Source organism: Alligator sinensis, unplaced genomic scaffold, assembly GCF_000455745.1.
Source record: "Alligator sinensis unplaced genomic scaffold, ASM45574v1 scaffold439_1, whole genome shotgun sequence".
NCBI classification, from domain to species: Eukaryota; Metazoa; Chordata; order Crocodylia; family Alligatoridae; genus Alligator; species Alligator sinensis.
This window is the reverse complement of record NW_005842523.1, coordinates 829,364-850,535: the sequence shown is the minus strand read 5'-3', so window position 1 is coordinate 850,535 and position 21,172 is coordinate 829,364. Positions and strand designations below refer to the sequence as shown.

The following is a 21,172-nucleotide window of genomic DNA, read 5'->3' as shown; positions in this document are numbered from 1 at the left end:
TCTTTCCTGCCTATGCAGGGGGTCGGACTCGATGATCTATTGAGGTCCCTTCCGACCCTAACATCTATGAATCTGAAGTATGAAGTGTATTGAATGTGTATTTTACGGCCATTATCAAGAATAGACTATAAAGACTTTGCAGACTGCTTTAGGATAAATACTTTATTTTCTGTACAGGCAGTCCTCGGACTTACAACACAATTGGTTCCTGAAAACTGCATCTTAAATTGAAACGTTGTAACTCAGAACCCATTTTCCCACAGGAAACAATGTTATAAATGAGGGATTGGTTCCTGAACCAAGGCCCCATACCCTATTTTCACCAAAAATGCCCCAGATTTTTGTACTCAGTCAAGTATAGATGAGTAATATAGCTACATTAATGTATTTATGTTGTAAATAGCAACCATATTGATTTGGAAAGAATTCTTTGAGGTGACTGCTGGACTTTTTGAAGGGCTCTTGGTTGGACTTTTTGAAGGGTTCTTGGCTGGAGTCTTCTCAGGAGTCTTGGCTGCAGGTTTTTCTGGAGTCTTGTCTGCTTTCTTAAAGGCAGACGTGTACCCATGAATGACGCATGCTCCCGGAGGCTGGGGCGGGGCACGTTGACCGCCCACAGACAGCAGTGGCGGTGGCAAGTGGGGAGCTCCCGTAGGCAGCTGCAGTGGTATGAGAGGCAGGGTGGGGGGTGAGTGGCAAGCACCAACCAGCGGTCAGCAACCACCCGCAGACACTGCCGGCAGCGTTGGTGGCAGCGATCGGCGACTGCCTGCAGATGCTGCCGGTGGTGTTGGTGGCGAGGGAGGGGTGGTTAGCAGTGACCACCCACAGGCAGTCGACGGTGTCTACGGGTGGTTGCTGATTGCTGGTTGGCAGGTGCACTGCCAATATTGGGGTGCGTGTGCACCTGCGATCAAATGTATGTACAGACAGTGACCTCTGAGTGCAGATTGTGCCTGATCAGCCCAGCCAACCAGGGGCTAGACCCCCGGGTCCTGCCAACCCCTCCACCACCTGATGCTGCCACCTGGACTGTGTCCCCTGCCAGTCCAGGGCTGCTCTGTTCAAATTGCTGCTCTCGGGCACACGTGTAGACACTGTGCCTAGAGCAGTGTACTCCAGCTCATATGCCTTTGGAGTACATCTTGTTGTGTTAATTGCACATGTAAATGTATCCACAGAGTAGCTGATTTAAAGCAGAAATGGTAATGTACTCTTAATATATAAGATAATCACTGCTAAATTTACAAATGTATTGAAGAATGGCAATATGAATTACAGTATAGTATGCTGAGCTTTCTGATTTAAAAAAAAATACAAATGGCTGAAAATATTACATATTTTTAATAAAATCCATTATCTTTCGCTTCTCCAGCTAACCATGTAAATAAATGCATTTGTGTGTAATAGCATATCTAATGTGTATATTATATTAAAATTCATGTCCACAGTTAGCAGGATTTCCAAAATACAAGTGGTAGTTGGGCATCTTGCTCTCAGAGAAAGTCAGTTAGAGTTAGGTATCTAACAGCCAATATATGCCTGTAAAAATATTCCTATTTACAAATAAGTGCATAAGTTACAATAAGATTTAGAAAAAATGTGGAATTTGGCTCCAAGAAGCCCTTTTACTATATCTTCATACATAGTGAGGGAATGTTTTCCCTTAGATGTAGATTACTAAAGCCTTTTTATTTTTATGTTATTTCTAGGTATTGATGACCTATTTTCACTTCAGTTTGTCATTGAGAAGAGAGAGACTTATTCTGTGAACATTAATTACATTTTTCACCACATAGGATATGTATTTTGTTCCCATGTCTTACAGAATAAAGCAATTATGGAACGTGTAACAAACTTGTCAGATACGGTAGTTGCTCTTGAATCATTTATTGGCTCTGAGAGAGAAACCAATCCATTATACAAGGATTACCATGGTAAGTTCCATCTTTAGCAATGCAAAAAGTCTACCCTGAGTGCTTCTAGGGCACTTAACAGCTTACCCTCCAATTGCAGTATCTGCCATTAGGTATCATTTGATTTCATTTTGGAATATACCTCTTAAATGTTTCTCCTTGCTAACCAGTCTTGAGTTAGGCAATTTTTCAGTAAAGTGCATTAAGGCTGCAAAGGAAACATGGCAACTCCTTGCATGTTGTCAAGCCATATTACTGAGGCATGGCTCAATCAGATGTACATCTCAACAGGCAGGCTTTGGGGAATTCACATGCAGAGGAGGCTTGACAATCATCTGACCAGTGAGCTGAACTTGTCATGAAATCAATAGTTTTGATCTGCCAAGTTTTAAATAGAGAACATGGGGGGAAAATAATTTATTATATTAAAGTGAATGAATTGCTAAATGATACGGCATGCAAAAATATGTCTAAAAATATTATTTACTGCTTTTAAATTAGGCTGTTATGCTATCCATTGTAGTAAAAGAAGAAATTTGTTAATTCAAAAAATATAATAAACTTTTTTTTTTATAGGCATTTACTATTTTTCTGGTCTTTCAAATTATTTATCTTCAAAATTAATTGGTATTTAATCATGTAGTTCTTTGCAGAAAGATTTTATAAAAACTTTTTGCAGCAAAGCTATTTAAAGCTATCTGCAAGATTAGAAGTTATACATAGCCCAAGCCAGTGAATAACAAACAGTTTTAGCTAATCCAGAGTGGTGCTCTGAGTGTGCATAAATTACAGCTATTATTATTGTGATACTACTGTAGTTCCATGGAAACCTCTAGTCTAAAGACTGAACTGCTTATTTGAAGCCTGCTGTAAACATGTAAGAATGTGGCAATGTTTTTTTTTTTTTCCATGCTACAGAAAATGAAGCAAAGATGGTGTTGAGGAATAGTGTGTACAGCTGTATGTGTTGATGTTCTACTTTCATAAATTAGAGTACAACCCTTTTGAATAAAGAAAATATAACGTACGTTTGATTGTCAAAAGTAGCATCTGAAAACCCAGCTGCAAGGAAAAATGCTTCAAAACAATTTGCCTGTTTATTTTTCAAATTTTGTAGGACTTTTGTGACATTTGATCATTCTGATATGATTCCATGAATTTACTATTTTTTCTTGGTAGTGTCTTCTAAGGAAAAATATGGCTTTCTTAGTATTTATTTCCTACTTTAAGAATTCATATTAAACACTTGGCTTGTGAAAAGCCAATTTTATTAATTAGTTAGGTCCTCTTATGGATAACTTTTTTACCACTAAGAATTCATCAGGTTATGTAGATCAGAAATTGTCTAATGGATTTAGACATTCTCGCCTAAGAACTTTCCTATATGATGATGTATTATTAACTGCAGACAATGAAAGATTGTGGGTCCAGATAAACAACGTTTATTAGACCTTTTGATAACATTGCAATTTCTTTTTTTAAAATTCCTTAATTTTGCTAATTTAATAATTTTACGGGGCCTACAATTTTACATTGTTTGTGAAAGGCCAATGACAAGGTAAGAATGGTACTTATATTCCTTTACTAAATATGTATAAAAATACTTAAACAATTGTCTTGGGTTGTACCTGCTCCATCAGAACTAAATTATGTACATAATCCTTAGTGAATTGGGATAAAGATGGTTTGTTGGGGGTTTTTTTTACTCTAAAATATTTTTCAAAGAATATGAAAAAAAAATTATAGCTGATATAAAAGTTATACTTGTTTTTAAAACAATATTTAAAATAAGGAAGTTGCTTATCTTATGTCATACTTCATGCTGTATTTTTTTTTCTTTATAGCTGCTATTTTCAAGAGAGATCCATTTCTAAATTAATGTAACACTGCATTTGCCAGTGTTTTCATTTAGACACTTTGGATTTGTGACTATCAAATGTAGGCCAGTAATTGAGAAGCCTTGTAGAATATTTCTAGTTTTCAACTGTAGAAAATGACCCCTGGCTTATTCACAAACTATATTAGGCTGCACAAAAACCATCCAACGTCCTTGTCAGAAAAAATCAACTTGAGTTTCCACTGACAGAATGCAGAGCTCACAATGTACATAAGTGTACTGTTATAAAAACTGTAGCAGCTATCTAAACCTCTCTCCCTTGTGTTCGCATGATATAGGAGTTAAAATGTATCAAAGAGTGTGTTCCAAAATGCTGTTGTTAACAACAGGGGGTTTTTTAAGTCATTATCAAGGTGCACAATGAAATACTTTTCATTACAGCTTCACTGGTTATCAGTAGCCCATGTCTTGTTTTGCTGGCTGCTTACTGGTGCATTTAATAAAATAAAGATCACTCAGTGGTGCCGTGGGCAGCATGCAAGGTGATAGCCATATTTGCTTACTGTAAATACAAGAGAAAATCACACACAAACCGGCTGTAGTTTTGACAAGTATTAAGATCCCTCTTTACATCTGTACTTCTGTAGCAAAGTGCAATTAGTTTTCCTCGCACAAGGATTTCTGTTTATCTTATTCTGCTTGATTACTTGAGTATAATCGCACCGTTTGCTTCATTGCTCCTGGTAGTAAGCTTCAGTTTAAAAAGGGGAGGATGAGTGTGTGTAAATATACAGAATTCTGCTGTAAGACTCTTTAATTTATGCATCTGGATAACAGCATTTCTTTTTTTTTTCCTTCTTTACTTTTATTTCAACAAGGCTTGATTCATATACACCAGATTCCTCAGCTTAATTGCTTGATCTGTGATGTATCAGACACGAAGGACCTGGCTTTTAGATTAAAAAGGAAGCTATTCACCATTGAGGTAAGAGAACCAGTTTTTTCACTATATTTAGAATGTGAAAAATGGAGCTAACTTCTCTCTTTTTTGAAATATGTTATATTTGCATCAGATACTGTATGTCTATTTAAGTAGAATTTTCCTATTGAGAATTGCTTTATAGGATATAATGTTATCTAAAAATGTTCCCTATGCTACAGCAATTTAGACTATGCATATACAGTTTATTTTGTTTTAAAATGTACATAGGAAGTAGGCCACAACCTTCAATAACAAAGCATGACATATTTCTAAGGATGTCAGGAACATGTTTAATTAAATGTTAATGACTTGCTCTTAGTTGTGTTAGTGGGTGGGAAAGAAGCTACATGTTATTACCCCAGTTGAGAGAATTTAATGTATAACACTGTCTAAAATTGTGTGTGGCATGAGGGATAAGTGTCCTTATCAGTATTCAGAAGCCATTTTCTTTGCATTACTGAAATCACCTTTAGCTCTTTTATGTCATTTTAAACACAGTATCATTTTCACTAATGTCCTTAAGTAAATTTTCTACTAAATTTAAACTTTTTTCCTGTGACCTTTATTCAGACAGTCCTGATAGAAGGCAGCAATACAAAAGATGTATTTCATTTTAATCTTGCTAAAGAGCAAAATGAACATAGAACTATTAAGCAATTAGAGTAGATGTATTTATTAACCAAGTAAATGCTCAGAGAACGGAGATGGCTTTTTGGGTGATGTGATAGTCATCAGTACAGTCTGCACAATTTTTTAACAAAGACATAAAACAGCCAAGCAGCCCTGACAAACCATTTTGTTTAATCTCTTTTCAAATGAAAAGCTCTTAAGCAGGCCACTTGTCTTAACTGCTTGAAACCATAAAAAGAGAGAATTGCCACCAATAAATTAGCATATTTTTTACTTCATCACCAAATGATGGTCAATGTGGCTTGGCACTGCTTTGGTGTTTGGGACTTCACCCTTAAGTGACCACTTTGGCCCTTATTTGACCCTCTGCCCTCTTTAGCTGGCCACTTGATAAGGTAACTTAAGAGTTCTCTCCCTTTTTTCTCCTCTCTCCCTCTTCACAATTGCAAGTAGCCCTAACCTATAAATCATTGAAAGGGCCCTATCAAGTGACAAATTAAGATGCCCTCCTCCTAATTAATGGTCATCAATGTCCTTAATTATCTAATCCTATTGAGGGTAGTTAATAGTTAATCAGGCAGCCAGTTCTTCAAGCAGGTCATCTCTGCATGAGTGCTAGAAGTTTTTCAACTAGAGACACTCCCTTGAAAAGCCATTTAAAGGCAATTGCATGAAGAAGCCTGTGTTTTTTTCCTAAACACAAATGCTTTTCTTTTTTTTCATTTCTCAGAAAATACAGTTAATGGAACCAAGCATTGTAGTGATTTAAACTATTTTAACATCATTTAACTTTATCAAGACTATCAGGCTTGTTTACTCTATACTGAAAGTGAGTGAACCTATTTTTCATGCTAGGTTTTAAAATACAGAGCTGTAGCTTCAGTAATACAAGCAGACATGCCACATCATTTTCTGCTTTATTGAATTCACACTTCCTTTAGCTGTGTATTGGAATATTTGACTGTTTCTTAACATGAAGCCTAAATAAGAAGATTGGAGCTTTATATTTCTATAGAACCAAACCAAGAGGCTCCATATAAAAATGTCATTAGCCAATGAATAAAGGAGTCTGAATTAGTTGTGTAATAGAATCTTTGAAAAAAATTGATACTGTACAAATATGTGGACGACCATTTTAACAATTTCCGCCATCATTGTTCAAATGGGACCCCTTTTGAAGCCCATTTTGAAAACACTTTAAGTTCTTGTTGTGGATAAACTTTCTACAAGCCTCACTGAGGCAAGCCAGTTCTTTTTTTAACAAATGGAATCATTATCCTACTGTGATATTCCTCTACATCAAACTACATAAACTACTCCTTTCTGTATTAAATGGGAAGGCCAAGTATATTTTTCTGCCCAGGGCAAGAAGGTTTTTTGGAAAAAGGGGGGGAAATAAAGAAAAAAATGGAATTTCTGAATAGAATAGTTCAAAACTGGTTACTGTAGTCAGTAAGTGACGGGTCAGCAATTTATTTCCAATCAAAAACATAAGCCCAATCAAACAAGGTATGTTATTACAAAACAATGTCATCTGAACAGATACAGTTTAGACAGTTATAGTCTTGTTTGGTAAAATAAGAAAATATATTTAACTATGTAAACTATTTTAGACAGTATCACAGTATTTTTGTAAGGAGGAGCAGTTAACCGTGTTAATCTGACGTCAGGCACAAGGCAGGGCAGGGTGACATCTTGGAGAACAAATAAAGAGGAGGTGTCACCCCGCTCACCAAAATCTTTGTACAGACAACCTTCGCTTAGCGTTGTTTCACTTAGCGCTATTTTGGTGTAGTGCTCCAATTGGTGTAGCGCTTTAAATTGATATCTAATTTCACTAATCGCTCAGCGAGTTTCGTTATAGCGGTCGCCATCTTAGGTCATTAAAAACACTTGTGGTTGTCATCTTGGGTTGTCATATACTTTTGGTTTCGCTTAACACTTGTTTTTTCAGGGACCAGTTAAGAGCACTAAGTGGGGGTTGCCTGTATAGTTTGTTAAACCTATTTGGGATGATGGTTTTGAACTTTGAATACACATACCTAAAAACAGATTATAATTGCTGAGATAGGAATTCATACCACGTGACTTGTGACAGATTGCTTCAAGGAGGTTTTCGTCACTAGACTATTATTTCTCAGTGCCAACATGTGTAATGTGCTTGGGAAAAAAGGCTTTTTATCTCCTGATTGTAATCACAGAAAAGCTGTCAAATTTCCTGTATCATCATACTGTCAACTTTTAATCTATCTACTGTGAATAGCAAATCTGGGGCTCACCAGTAAGATTAACTACATACAGTTTGGCTCTCATCAGTGAGAAAGCATAGGTGTCATACCTGTTTTAGATTTTATTGTTTCATAGAAATGGTGTTAGCACTTTATGGCACAGTTTAGTTGTTAAATGTATCACACAATTTGCCAAAGTTAAAATAGTTGTTTTACAAGGATGTTTCTTAGTTTTAAGGTTTGGTAAGTTTTAAGGTTTGGCAAGTTTTTGGTTAGCTTTTAAAGATATGCTCCATATGAGTCTTCTTAAATAATAACAACTATTTGTAAAATGGATATATGATAAAAAGTATAGCACTTTCTAGATTCCCCAAAACCTTTACTTGTTTAGTGGCAAAATATTATATATAAAATATCAGAAAAAAACTATCTAATATGCATGCTACTTTAAAGGACACACAATGTTAAGTTAGCCTGTCTAATCCTATTTCTTCCCACTTTGGAATCTTAATTAGAAGGAGATAAAAACCATCATTTGACTAAATTATTGTCTTGAATCTGTAGCGAAAGGTATAATCCGCAATTGGGCCAATTAGTGTACCCCATAGTTAGCTATGCTGAGGCAGGCAACTTGATTAGATCTGACACCAGCCTAGTTCCCACTGTTGTTTTGCCAGGTATGATGGTCAGACTTCAAAGGGTTTGAGGCATCAGCAGGGCAAGGTTTGGAGGCCAGCTTAGGTCCGGTTGTTAATCTCTCTGCTAAAACCACAGCAGCCCTCGCACAAAACAAGCTTACACGACACAATCATGCGGTATTAAAGTTTGTGTTGAGTCATGCCAATTTGCCTTTGATTTTCTGATGATTGACCAAAAGATGACTACATAACTAGACACATACTGAAAGTTTACTGATTAGGTAAGTTCCCCAAATATTTGAAGTATTTCTTGATTTCTCAGTTAAATGATATGACAACCTATTTAATGTAGTCAGACTTTCTGGTAGAATATGGCTTGAAATTACTTTTTGTTTTCTCTGTGCTTCTAATTGAGTCCAATTTTATCAGATTTTAATAGGTTTTTTTAAATAAATTAATCTCACTTTCACAGTTTTCTTTGATATAACTTTTTCATTATCATTTCAAAACCCTTCTTTATCAAAAATAAAGGAAACCATTTCTAAAGTATAGGATTTTTTTAAATGCCTGTAGACCTCTGGGGAAATGTTGATTATGTATAGTCCTTTTATTTTCATCTACAGAGTCCTTTTATTTTCATCTACAGCTGTTCATATAAAGGGAATTTCCTCATAATTATTTTCCACTTAAATGTTGAGTAAAGTGTTGTTCCACTGATGTGATTACATAAGTGTTCCTTTCTTTTGCATTCTGATTTGTTGAAATATTGCAGTAACAGTGACATGTTTCCATTCTGAGAAAAGCCTAGGGCTGCTTTAGTATTATTCCAAATGATTGAAATTGCCATCTTGCTGACTTTCCCTTAGGCAGCTTAAGGCCTGTTTACTTTTGTATTTGTTTCACATGTTCCCTCTGAGTTTGGCTGGCAAGACATCATTACCTGGTTTGACAAGACAGTTGGAATAAGATTCATATTTTATTAATTCACTTTTGTTACTCTCTGGTTATCATAAACGCCTAGACTGTATATGCTTAAATTTAGTAAATACAGAAAAATGTTTACAGATGAGAAATTTTAAATTATAATCTCATAATACTGATTTCTTTAAAACCATCAAATAAGTAATTTGGTAGGCAGTTTGCAAGATAACTTGTTATCTTAATGATTTTACATGATATGTTTTGCCTAAGCATAGAATATATTTTATTGTTTATAGTACATTCGTTCTCTATTTAGATCAGTACATGTATTAATAACAATGAACAAAGTTTTGGTTTTAAAAAGGTGTATAGCACCTGCACACAAAGTAGAGGAATAAAGTTTTAGAAACTATTTGCATAAGACCATTCTGTTTAAAACCCAGGATCATAGTGGTAAGTTGCCAGACCTTAATACGAAAAGCCAGGGGTCACAGCTGTGAAAGGTATTCCCTGAGGAGAACTGAAGAAAATAGAGGAAAGAATTGGAATCCTCTTATGGCAGTAAATTTGCAATTTTTCTCAATGGTGGAAATGTATAGACTACTGTGAGATATTCTGCATCAGTAGTGAATTCTATCTTAATGTCACGTCCAGATTAAAAAGCTATGTATTTGGGGAGAAGTCTAGAAAAGTAAGTCATTGTATGTGTATATGTTTGCATATTTTTGTTGTTTTGTTTTTTTACTGCAACCTCAGGACACTATTACAGTGTTGTAGAATAGATAATTACTAAAACTGGCTAGGCTTTCAGACTATTAGTTGCAACTAAGCAGTAATTTCTGTGTTACACACACAGTATTGACATTAGGAAAATGATGAATGTGTTGAGTAACCTTGAACTGGAAGCATTCCTCATGTAAACATCAAATCTTGAGATTCTACTTTCTCTTAAAGATCAAAGGTGACAAATTCAAGGAATTTTGGCTATGACTGCTTCTGAGAATCTGCACCTGAATTCCCCTTCTTTCATATTCTTACTGTATTCCTCTCTCATTTTTATCCCCACAAAGGCAGTGGGACTGAGAGTTAGGAGTTAAGCACTACTACACTGTGGCTTAATCAGAATGGCTTCATAAGGCCAAACCAAAGCCGCTCTCTTTTCCCAGAATCTGTTTAAGGTATCTGCAGTGTTCTGCTAGTTCACAAATGAACTTAAGGTCTCCTTTCTTGTTCTCAGTGTGTTTGCATTTCCTGGTAGCATATTGTTATGCAAGGCACCCTGAAATATTGAGGTATCATTAACTAGCTCCATGAGAAAAATAACAACATAATATTGACTCAGGATAATAGCACTAAACTGTTTTCACTGGTGTGACAAATTAATAATCGTCAGCATACATGCATTTTTGTGTGCATTTTAATACCCATACATAGATCAAGTTTTAGATATTTTAGGGGGAAATGTTATGTCTATGTATGGCTACATCTGTTTAGCTATTTTTTCTTATGCTCTTCTTCCAAGAAATTGAAGGAATTCTCTACTCTCAGCAGCTTTTTTTCATGATGCATTTGAAATTGCTGAAGTATTTTAGGCAACATTTTAAAGGAAAATATAGTCTATAATCTGCATATATAAACTAGAGTCAAAATATATTTTTATTTAAACTTTACTAAAAAGTGTTACAGTTTCCTAGTCATTGGTCAGTAAAATATTGAACAGAATTTTTGTTCATTGAGATGAACTGCAGGAGGAGGATGAACTAAATCCTATACTTGAGGGTTAACTAAATTCTTATAGAGTGCACTGCATGTACAACAATATTTGGGGAAGCAGGAATATATGCTTTTTTGTGTAAGTAGCACCTCCCTGTGTTTTTAAAGATGGCACTGCAGTCTAATTCTGGGGGGTTTTGTAAGTATGATGAGGCCTCATTACATCTCAAAATGGAATCTTACTTTTACCAGGCTGGATGACACATTGTTATCAGATGAGTCCTTGTGTATGGATTTACTTGTAAGATGGGTAGAACCACGTTGGAATCCTTGGTTTCAAAGAAGTTGAGGAACGAGGGTTTGTTGGTGTTTCAAAAAGCATTACTTTAAAGGTAGTAGAACTGAGTAGTAGCTTATTAGGATTTGATATCCAGATATTTGCCTCCTCTTAAAAAGCAAATATGCTTTGAAATTATATGAAAATATATGCTGTAGTTTCCATATTTGGATTTACATTTGTCATCAAACTGTTGAGGTTCTACTTCCACTTAGGGATCAAAGGTGACAAATCAAAGGAACTCTGGCTGTACTTACCTAGGAAAAAGAGTGAAGCAGAATAATCCATTACAATGCAGGTTAATGCCAGCTTCATCAGAATTGCTCCAAACTGTGGCATTGACATCTCTGTTCATTTCACCTTACACTGTTAATACAAATGTTTTTAGAAGCATAGACAAAGATGGTAATGATCTTCAGAATTCCTTCACTTAAAATTTAAAATACCCTTTCCTAACCAAGAAGCCCTCTGCAAAATTAATTCTATCATTATTCCTTGCTCCCTTCTGCATTATTTCATTTAGTAGCCAGTTCAGGTTCTTTTTACCTGGTATGGTGTACTTCACTGAATTGTTTTGTCAGATGCTGTCAAGCCAACCTACCATTGTTAAAGAAAATCAAACTAAATCATTTTGGCATGAGCCTTCCAGGAATAAGGCACAGAATATGAAGGGTTTGATGAAATCAAGGATTTGATTTCAATATTGTAAAAGACTGCCTGTCAAAAATGTATTACATTCTTTCAAATAATTTTGAATAAATAAATGGGTTTTAAATTCTGACAGTACACTTTAGATAAAGTTTTGGGTTATTATTTTTAAATTATCATTACTTTGGCTAAAATAATACTTGAAAAGCAGCTCCTTAAAAAAAAACTCTGAATATTGATGATGCATAGAACATAATAAATCAAGTTATAAAATCTCTGTATTCCACTGTATTTAAAACTATGCTGTATCATTGTATAATGAAGCAAAGGTGAAATTCCTGAATCTGAATATACTAAGAAATTGTAGTATTAAAATTTTGCCAATAATATTCCAACAATTAATACTAAGTAGTCCCAGATCACCTTCATTGGCAGATTTGGCAATTAGTGTATGATGATAATATTATCAAACAAACATCAAAACACATTTCTTAAAAATTCTAATTTCTAGATTAGATTTTTTTTAACATATCCCAAATATATAGAGAGCGCGTGCCATTAAATTCCTCCAGACTCGTACTTAATGTTTAATGCAATGGTTCTGCAATTCCATTTCAATGAAGTTCTGTCTGTGTTTGTTTGAACAGTACCCTTTAGTTTTTGTTCAGAAATATTTATACTGTAGTTGTGTTGTAGTAATGGAAGAGCAAGTAACAAAGCCATTATCGCAATTAAAGGTCACTTGTACATATTGTAATGGATCGCTCATTTGCAAGATCTGTGTTAAGGGTCAGTGCTACAGCATGAAATGAATTGCCCTTGTTCAGCCTGTAAATAAATGGGTCAAATTATCTCGTATTTGCCAGGTAAAAAAAGAGGTTGAAATACTCCCAGTTAGTTAATTTTAGAAGATACACATTATGAATGAGTTGACTAAGTTCAAAGGTAGATTTTTGGTATGCATATTGTTAGTAAGGTTAGAAATATCATGTATAAAATGTAATGCGTTTTCCATGAAAACTTGTAGCACTTAATGTTTCATTGTTGATAGTTAATAACTTTGAGAAACTGAAAATGCTCCTTTTTTTGTTTATATAATATTCATTGAAGTCAAGTCCTGGCAGCCAGTCAGCTAATAAGGCCTATTACTTTTTGAGTAACACTGCCAAAAAATAGAAGTTTGATAAAATTCTAAATTCAAATAGATAATCAAACTAAATCATAGAGAAAAAATATGCATGTGATAAACCCATTGCCAACATTGATACATAAAGTAGATATTGTGCCTTTGGTTATATCCAAAGATTAGCTATGGTTTTTTTCTTGTTGGGCTCAAAATCAAAGGGAATGGGGTGACTCCTGATAAGAAAATTGAGGGTAGTATTTCAGTATCAACTAAAGAAGTTAGGAACCAAGGACCACATTTAAAATGGAATTTAAGTGAACTGTAGATGGGTAGATTCAAAACTGTGATCCCCAAAACCTCTGATCAGCAGCCAGGTAATTCTGAAGGCATCTGAATTAACTAGGCGCCTCCCTTTTTGACCTGAATGTTCCTTAAGCTTTCTGAGTGATCATGTTACTAAGAGTAATATAAGGGTAATGTATGGGCATGCAGGGAGAAAATCAGGAAAGCCATGGCACAATTTGAGATACAACTGGCGAAGGATAACAAAAGGCAATAAAAAGGGATTTTACAAGTGTGTCAGAAGTAAAAAGGAAGGCCAAAGAAAATGTTAGGATCTGTACTGAATGATGAAGACGATATAGTTACGGATGATACCTGATTATGAGTGCAGTTGGCAGCAAAGATAGGGAAGGAAACAAACAGCCTAAAGTAGTAGATAACTTGTTAACAATCACTTTGAGAAGCTAGATGCTTTCAGATCAGGAAGCCCAAATGGGATGCACCTTTGAATACTGAAGGAATTGGTCATGGTGATTTCAGAGCCATTGGCTACCATCTTTGAGAGTGTATGGAGGTCAGTGAGGTCCTAAATGACTGGAAGAGGGCAACTATAGTGCCTATCTTTAGGAAAGGCAAGACAGAGGATCTGGGGAATTATGGACCAGTCAAGCTGACCTCAATACCCAGAAAGAACAAGGAGCAGGTCCTCAAGGAATCCATTTCAGAGCACTTGTAGGAAAACAAAATGATTAGGAAGAGCTAATATGGATTCACCAAGAGTAAGTCATGCCTGACCCACCAGATTTCCTTCTAGAAGATGACAGGCTCCTTGGATGGCGAGGATGTGATATACCTTGATTTTTTTTGCAAGGCATTTGACACTGTTTCCCATAACATTTTCATTAATAAATTAAGGGAATACAGACTAGATGAAAGTACTGTCAGGTGGATACATAACTTGTTGGTTCATCATGTTCAATGAGTGGTGCAGTGTCTAGTTGGGAGAGGGTGAGATTACCCAGGGATCTGTCCTGGAGGATGGGATTGAGTGCACGCTTAACAAATTTGTGGATGACACCAGCTTTGGTAGAGTTGCAGGAACTCTGGAGGGTAGGGCTAGAATCCATAACTACCTGGATAAGTTGAAGAAATGGTCCACAGTCATTCAGATGAAATTCAACCAAGGTAAGTGCAAAGTCCTGGATAGATACAATTACTGCATGCACATATACAGATTGGGGAACGATTAGCTAGGCTGCAGTAGTGCAAAGAAGGACCTGGGGGTTGGAATGGACCAATATGAGGCAACAGTGTGCTTGTGTTGTGAGAAAAAAAGAAAAAGACAACATCATATAGGGATGTTTTTGCAGGAATTATCATTTGCAAATCCAAGGAAGTGATTCTTCTGCTGTATTCAGCGCTGGTGAGTCATCACCTGGAGTACTGTGGCCATTTTTGGGCCCCACAGTTCAAGAAAGATGTGGATAGATCCAGTCCAGTGAAGACAAAAATGGTTAGAGGCCTAGAAAACATGATTTATGAGGAAAGGTTGAAAAAAACGTAGGATTATTTAGTCTCAAATTCCCCCTCAGTCTTCTCTTCTTCAAAGGCAGTTATAGAGAGGATGGAGATAAGCTTTTCTATGTGGCTGTAGGGGACAGGACTAGAAGCAATAGCCTCAAACTGCAGCAGAGAAAACTTAGGTTGGAGATTAGGTAGAACTTTACCACTGTCAAATTGGAAAAAGGTAGTTAGCTGTGTTAGTCTGAAGCCAGGCAGAAGGCAGGTTCAGAGAGGTATAAGCTTTCACAGGCAACAGCTTACTTAAGAACTACTGTACTATGAGGGTAGTTAAGCACTGAAACTGGCTACATAGAATCTCCATCTGTGGACATTTTTAAGAGCAGATTACATGGATACTTAACAGAGATTGTTTCATCAGGAATGATCCTTTCTTGAGCAGGGGGCTGAAGTAGATGACCTCCTGAAATGAGGTTCCTTGCATCCTCCCATTTTTGTGATCCAATCATCCTAGACCTCTGTATTTGTCTCCTATGCATGTGCACTTTTAGAAGCTAAGTTCCTGGCTAAGTTTGGATCCAAAAACTAGGCAGTACAAAGACCAGGTCCAGTTGGTATTCTCATAGCATGTCTAATGAGCATTAAATTCAGCATGAGGCACAATAGCCACTTTAATCAAAAGCACTGCTAAAGATAGTGAAGATGACTGTGTTTTATGTAATAATTCTATTAGGGTGAAAGCACTTCCTCAGGTGTTCAGGGAACCTAGGTTTGAATCCCCATCAGCTAGGGGGGATTAAGGTACCATAGGGATCCACATGTTTCACTTGTCAGAAGAGCATCTTCACCATTAGTTATAAACAAAGCTACATGGGGCAACCTTCCCACTTCTGGGCTACTGGGCAGCAAAGAATGCAAGAATCATGGAGTCAGAAAAAGAATAAGGAAAAATGAATTTGTAGCATAGTAGCTAAAGCATTAATCTGGAATGGAGAAATTCTGGCTTTTGATAACTGATCCCTTGACATTTTAGTCATTTAAAATTCATGGGGTTAAAAAAAAAAGCCTAGATTTAGAACCCAGTACTCCCCTCCCTCCTCACTTAACAGCCATGACTGCTAGACTGCAGTCAAGCTTCTTACATGTGCTTGCCTTCTTAATCATGACCTCATGAATATTGGAAAAATGCCACTCAATGATTTATCAGTTTACAGGGTGTCTCTACATGTGCATTAAATCCGGGTGCAGTTTACTCCTCAGTAAACTACACACAAATAAATGCTCTCAAGCAGGCATCTGCACGTTCAGGGAAGCGAGAGCAGATTTGCTGGTAATGGTACCAACTTGCACCTGCTCCCTGGGGCCCTGCAGTGGGTCACTGCCACCACCGGGGGAGCTCTAGGCTTCTCCTGAGTGCTAGCCCAGGGGATGGCAGGGAGCACTGGGCCAAGAGACAGCTATCTTTTGGCCAGGGCTGAAACATTGCACCCTGTCCCGGGGGCTGCCTCCTGCCAGGGTGGGGACAATGCTCCCCTGCCCTGGTAACAGGGAACTCCTGGCCGTGGCTCCCCAGTCAGGGGCAGGGAACTTAGAAAGAGCTGCAGAGGAGGGGCAGGTCCCAGCCCCCTACCCCAATCTGCCCATGGGGTTGCTAGCAGCAAGCCCCAAATTCCTGACCCCTGCAGCTCCTTCCAAGCCCTGTGCCTCAATCACCCAGGGCTTGGGGCTGGGACTCTGACTGGGACGCTGACCCTTGACCACGTGGGGCAGATGTTAGGGAGTCTGCTCTCCAGTCATGGAGCTGAGTGAGGAACAAGCTTCCCAGCCTGTTCGCCACCCAGCTCTCTACTTAAGGGACTGGGCAGGGAACAGGTTCCCCAGCCTAGGCTGGGCTAGATGTGAACCCTACAGATCGGGGAGTGAGGTACTGGAAGATCCTTATGTGAACCTGTAGGGTTCACATCTAGCCCAGCCTAGGCTGGGGAACCTGTTCCCTCTCCAATCTCAATGGCAAAGCGGGGACTGGGAGATAACACTCTCCCAGCTCCTGCTTCCTAATCACAATCTCAGAGTGGGGGGCTTGGAGCTCCCTGCTGCTGGGACAGGGAGACATAGTCCCCGCCTGGGCTCTAGTGGTGGAGCCTGCTCTGGCAGCAGGTAGCTTCCAGGGTCAGGGAGCAATCTCCCTTCCCCTGGTGGCCAGCTGACTGCGAGCAGATTTGTCCCCAGTCGGGTGTCTACACAAGCACTACTTTGCAGTTAGTAATTGCAAGTAAATTTGCTACTACATTTGCAAATAGCAAATTTACTTGCAAGTAATGAGGTTTACTGCATTGTATGTGCACATGTAGATGCACATATTTACTGCACAGTTAATTATGCTACTGCACAGTAAATCATGTAGATGCACTCACAAAATACTAAACAATCATTGCTGTTTCCAAACTGTGTCTTGACAAGGTAAAAGTAAAACATAACACTGGTTTGGGTTAGAATGGCTGAAACTCAAAGCTCCATAGCACCTTAATTGGCTACTGCTTCACAGTTCGACTCCAATAGAGGAGTTGTAGCTACTGAATTATGACTCCTGTCATTGAGACACTCTGTTGAAGTAGTAAGTAAATACAGGTAAAGAAAAATGGTTTTCTCAAGCCACTTACATTAAATGGTGATGGCATCCCACTCTGGGTGAACCCCAGAACTTAAGAAGCTTGGAAAAAAAGGAAAACAGAGTACCGTCTTCGGGAAGAATCCTAATATACATTGTGCCTAAATTGCATATGCACACCAGCATAACTTCAGTTTTTTGTTCTACTTTGCCCTGTGGTATAATAGAATTGCCTTGCATGCTTACCTGCTGGAAAGAGAAGAGAGAAGAAGGGTCCTTCTGCGTTTTAGACAAGTAGCCTAGTGGTAAGGACACTAGACTGGGGAGCAGCCAAGAGAGCCAAAATTGGGGCCCAGAAAAACAAATCAAGGGGCCTACTGAGATGGATGTGACCTTGGATGGGAAAAGGCCCTGAGTTCTAGCTTGGACCCTTGTTCCCAGTGTCATACAGACTTCCCTATCACTCTCCATCAATTTTATCCAGTGAATATTAAATGTAAGGTGCATTGTGGCTCAGCTTCAAAAGGAGGGCTCGAGTCATGATAATGTCTTACCTGTGGAATGGTAGTTAGAGCACTTTGCTGGGAAGCAAGAGATGCAGGCCTAGAACCTGAGTGTCCCATTCCCTGGGCAAGTCCCTTGCTCTAAAGTGCAGGAGGATCCCATTCCTGGGGTGTCTAACACCCACTAGCTATGGGTTTTTGCTATCTTGCAATTTTGGGACTTACCCAGCCTTATGCATGTACATGACTGAGCATATGTCACTGCATACCTGCCCCCCCAAGTATGCTCAGTAAACACATGGACACTTGTGTGTGCCCAGATCTCAGTTGCATGCTGTATACAAGTTCATGTGTGCCATTTAGTCTTGTAACGTTAAATAGGAGTTAGGCGTTAGGGTCTTAGACACAAGTTATCCTGTTGGTCTAAAAGGGCACCTGTGCATATGCAGCCAGGCTGATCTGATGCACTGTAATAATAGCGCCTAGAAGGAGACTTGATTATTCGAGTCTGCTGGAGCATGGTAATAACTGTGCTTCAGCAGATTCCAGAGTCACGTGCATCAGCGTCCCTGCATTGAAACATGGCTGCCAGAGCGCTTTCACTAAAGGTTGTTCAACGAGCTTTAGTTAAAGTGCCCCTGCCACCATTTTTCAGCATGGGTAGGCTGTTGCATGTGATGCTCCGGATGTTTTAATTAGAGCAGCTCTCGGAGCCTCTCTAATTAAAGCACCTCCCCACACACACTCCTGGAGCAAGTGTATAAATGGTCAAAGATTGCAAAGCATACTAAAAAAATCAGGAAAATTATCAGCTGTTTTTCCTTCATCAGTTACTAAAATTCAGTCACTACTGGGACAAAATTTGATAACTGTGGCTAAGTACAGACATACCAAAAGCCCAAGCCTAATAAATATAATCTTTGCAGGTTAGTTTAACCTGCATAGATTGAACCGAGAAACAAGTGTCTTGATATTCACTTTTGATTCCACAAATGCAGCCCCATGTCTGTAGTGACTCAGGCTAGAAGCCAGGGGGTGCTAAAGCAAGCCCTCCCTTCCCTTCCACAGTGGCCAGAAGGCTAGAGGGAAGCTGAGCTGAGGGAGGTGTGGCCAGACCCCAGCAAGCTAAGTACAACTGGGGAGGGGTTTAAACCTCCACCCTGGCCTGCAGGATCTGCCTGGCTTTTTCCCGCCCCGCTCGCCACTCCAGCAGCTGGGGCAGGGGCAGCCTTGTGTCAGGGCTGCCAATCATCTTATATAGAGTTTAGAGTATGGGTGTGTACAGGATGGTCTGGACAGGGATGCTGCCTCAGGCCCAGCTGGGCTAGATATGAACCCTACAGGTCCCTCCCAGCCCCAGTCCTCTAAGATTCTGTGACCTGATCCAGAGAGGAAACCCCTATGCTGCTTCTCCAAGAACAGAACATTTCAGGCCCCCATTCTATTGCAGAAAGAAAAGGGAGAAAGGTTCAGGGCCTGTTTCCCTGCTGGGAAAGTCACCCTAACACTGGGATGCACGAGCGGCTGCATGAAGCAAAGGGGCACACATTCACAACCCCCCCTCCCCCCCCAATGAAGTGAAGCAGGGCCCAATGCTACACAGCCCCTGCTCTCTGCCTTCGCTTCCCCATCGCCATTGCACAGCCATGAGCAAGAACTGATGTCCTTCCACTCAGCCTCTCTCCCCCCAAGCTGTGTATTTTAAGGGGCCGAAGGGAGCTGCCTGATCTGCACCCTGGATATGCAGGAAGGAGGTGGAGACTCCTTGCCTCCGAGTCGCTGTTCTTTGAGTGTGCCTGGCATGGGGGGGAGGATGAGTGCCTGATTTCTGTGATGCAACAATGGGGAGAACACAGGACATTCAGAACAAGGCACCAGACCCAGGGGCACCTGCCGAGTGGCTTCTCCCATCAGGGCCATGCCCGGGCCGAGGCCTAGCACTGGGCGTGTGTCCCCAGGAGAGAGGAAGGCAGTGGCACTGATCATGAGATAAGTGGGATCCTCCTTTCCCAACCCCCACTGCCAGCTCCAGCCAAGTTGCTCTCACCCACCTCAGGAGAGCCATGGCTATCACTGGGGAAGTTGCCAGTACTTGTCCACAGAGTTGCTGGGCACTGCAGCTGCCTGATTGCAGCCTCCTTTTTCAGACCAGCTGGCCTGGGCAGCCCAGCAGAGGCGCTCAGTGTGGCCAGGAGCAGCAGTGGCAGGTCCCCTGGGAGGAGCCAGCTGGCTCCCACAGCACCCGGGCCCGCCTGCACCAGGCCACCTAGCAGCTCTAGTGCTGCTCTAGGGCTTCCCCACCCAAAGCTGCTCCCTGCTTACGATGCCTGGGCCCTGTGCAGCTGCTCTAGGCACTGTGCCTGGGTGCACTGCAGGCTGGCCCAGGTGCCGTGTGGGCCGGCTGGCTCCTCCTGGGGGTATAGAAAACAGAAAATTAGGATTGGAAGGGACCTCAGGAGGTCAGTCCAACGCCCTGCTCAAAGCAGGACCATTCCCAACTAGATCATCCGAGCCAAAGCTTTGTCTAGCTGGGTCTTTAAAACCTCCAAGGATGCAGTTTCCACCATCTCTCTGGGTAACCTGTTCCAGGGTTTTACTACCGTCCTACTGAGGAAATTCTTCCTAATATCTAACCTAAACTTCCCTTGTTGTTTTACTACCCTCTGTGACAGAAGGCCACCTCTGTTTCTCCCCAAAAACTCTACTCTGTGGTAATTTGGTTAGAATGGGCCCAGCAGAGGATACTCACCTAACCCTATCCCTTTAGGTAACCTGAGCTGGATACATTCCTGAGGGAGGGGGGAAACTGCTCCCTCTGCCTACGTGACTGGTATCACATACCTGGGTGAGGGGCTTGCTCCCTGGGGAGCTAGGAACTGCCAGTCTGCCCAGCAACTAGTGATGCATTTCAAATTGGTTGGCTGACAGCCAACAGGTGCTGGCTTCCATTGGACCAGGTAAATGAGGTCACAAGGGCTATCTAAGTTAAGGACTGCCCAGGAGGAGGAGGCAGCAGCCATAAGGAAGGCTCAGAGAGGGAGAAGAGCTGAACCATCTGAAACTTGCTCTCTCTCTCCAAACTCATGATCAAGGAACTGCCTGCCTCCAGAGGGAATCTCCATCTACCTCTGGATTATACTTGTGAGTAATCTACCTGAGATCTAACTAGATATATAGCTTGCAGTAACTTGCAGGTGCATGCTCAAAGGCTACCCAGCCATGGGAGTTTGCTCTGTGGGATTTATCTGATATTGCTCTACCCTGTACCCTATTCCAACCCTA

General features: G+C 39.8%; 1 protein-coding gene across 8 annotated transcripts in view; it reads left to right on the top strand.

Moving 5' to 3' along the window:
* Positions 1-21,172, top strand: part of ELP4 (elongator acetyltransferase complex subunit 4) — a 268,164-nt gene that overhangs the window by 124,750 nt on the left and 122,242 nt on the right. For 5 of the 8 annotated variants that reach the window (XM_025213337.1, XM_025213338.1, XM_025213339.1 and 2 more), the window contains 2 exons: positions 1,829-1,937; positions 4,632-4,738. The exons of 1 other annotated variant lie outside the window; for it this stretch is intronic. In XM_025213337.1, coding sequence (XP_025069122.1) covers positions 1,829-1,937; positions 4,632-4,738 — 216 coding nt within the window. The remainder of the gene's footprint in view (positions 1-1,828; positions 1,938-4,631; positions 4,739-21,172) is intronic. 2 more of the 8 variants (XM_025213342.1, XM_025213343.1) reach the window with 1 other exon arrangement.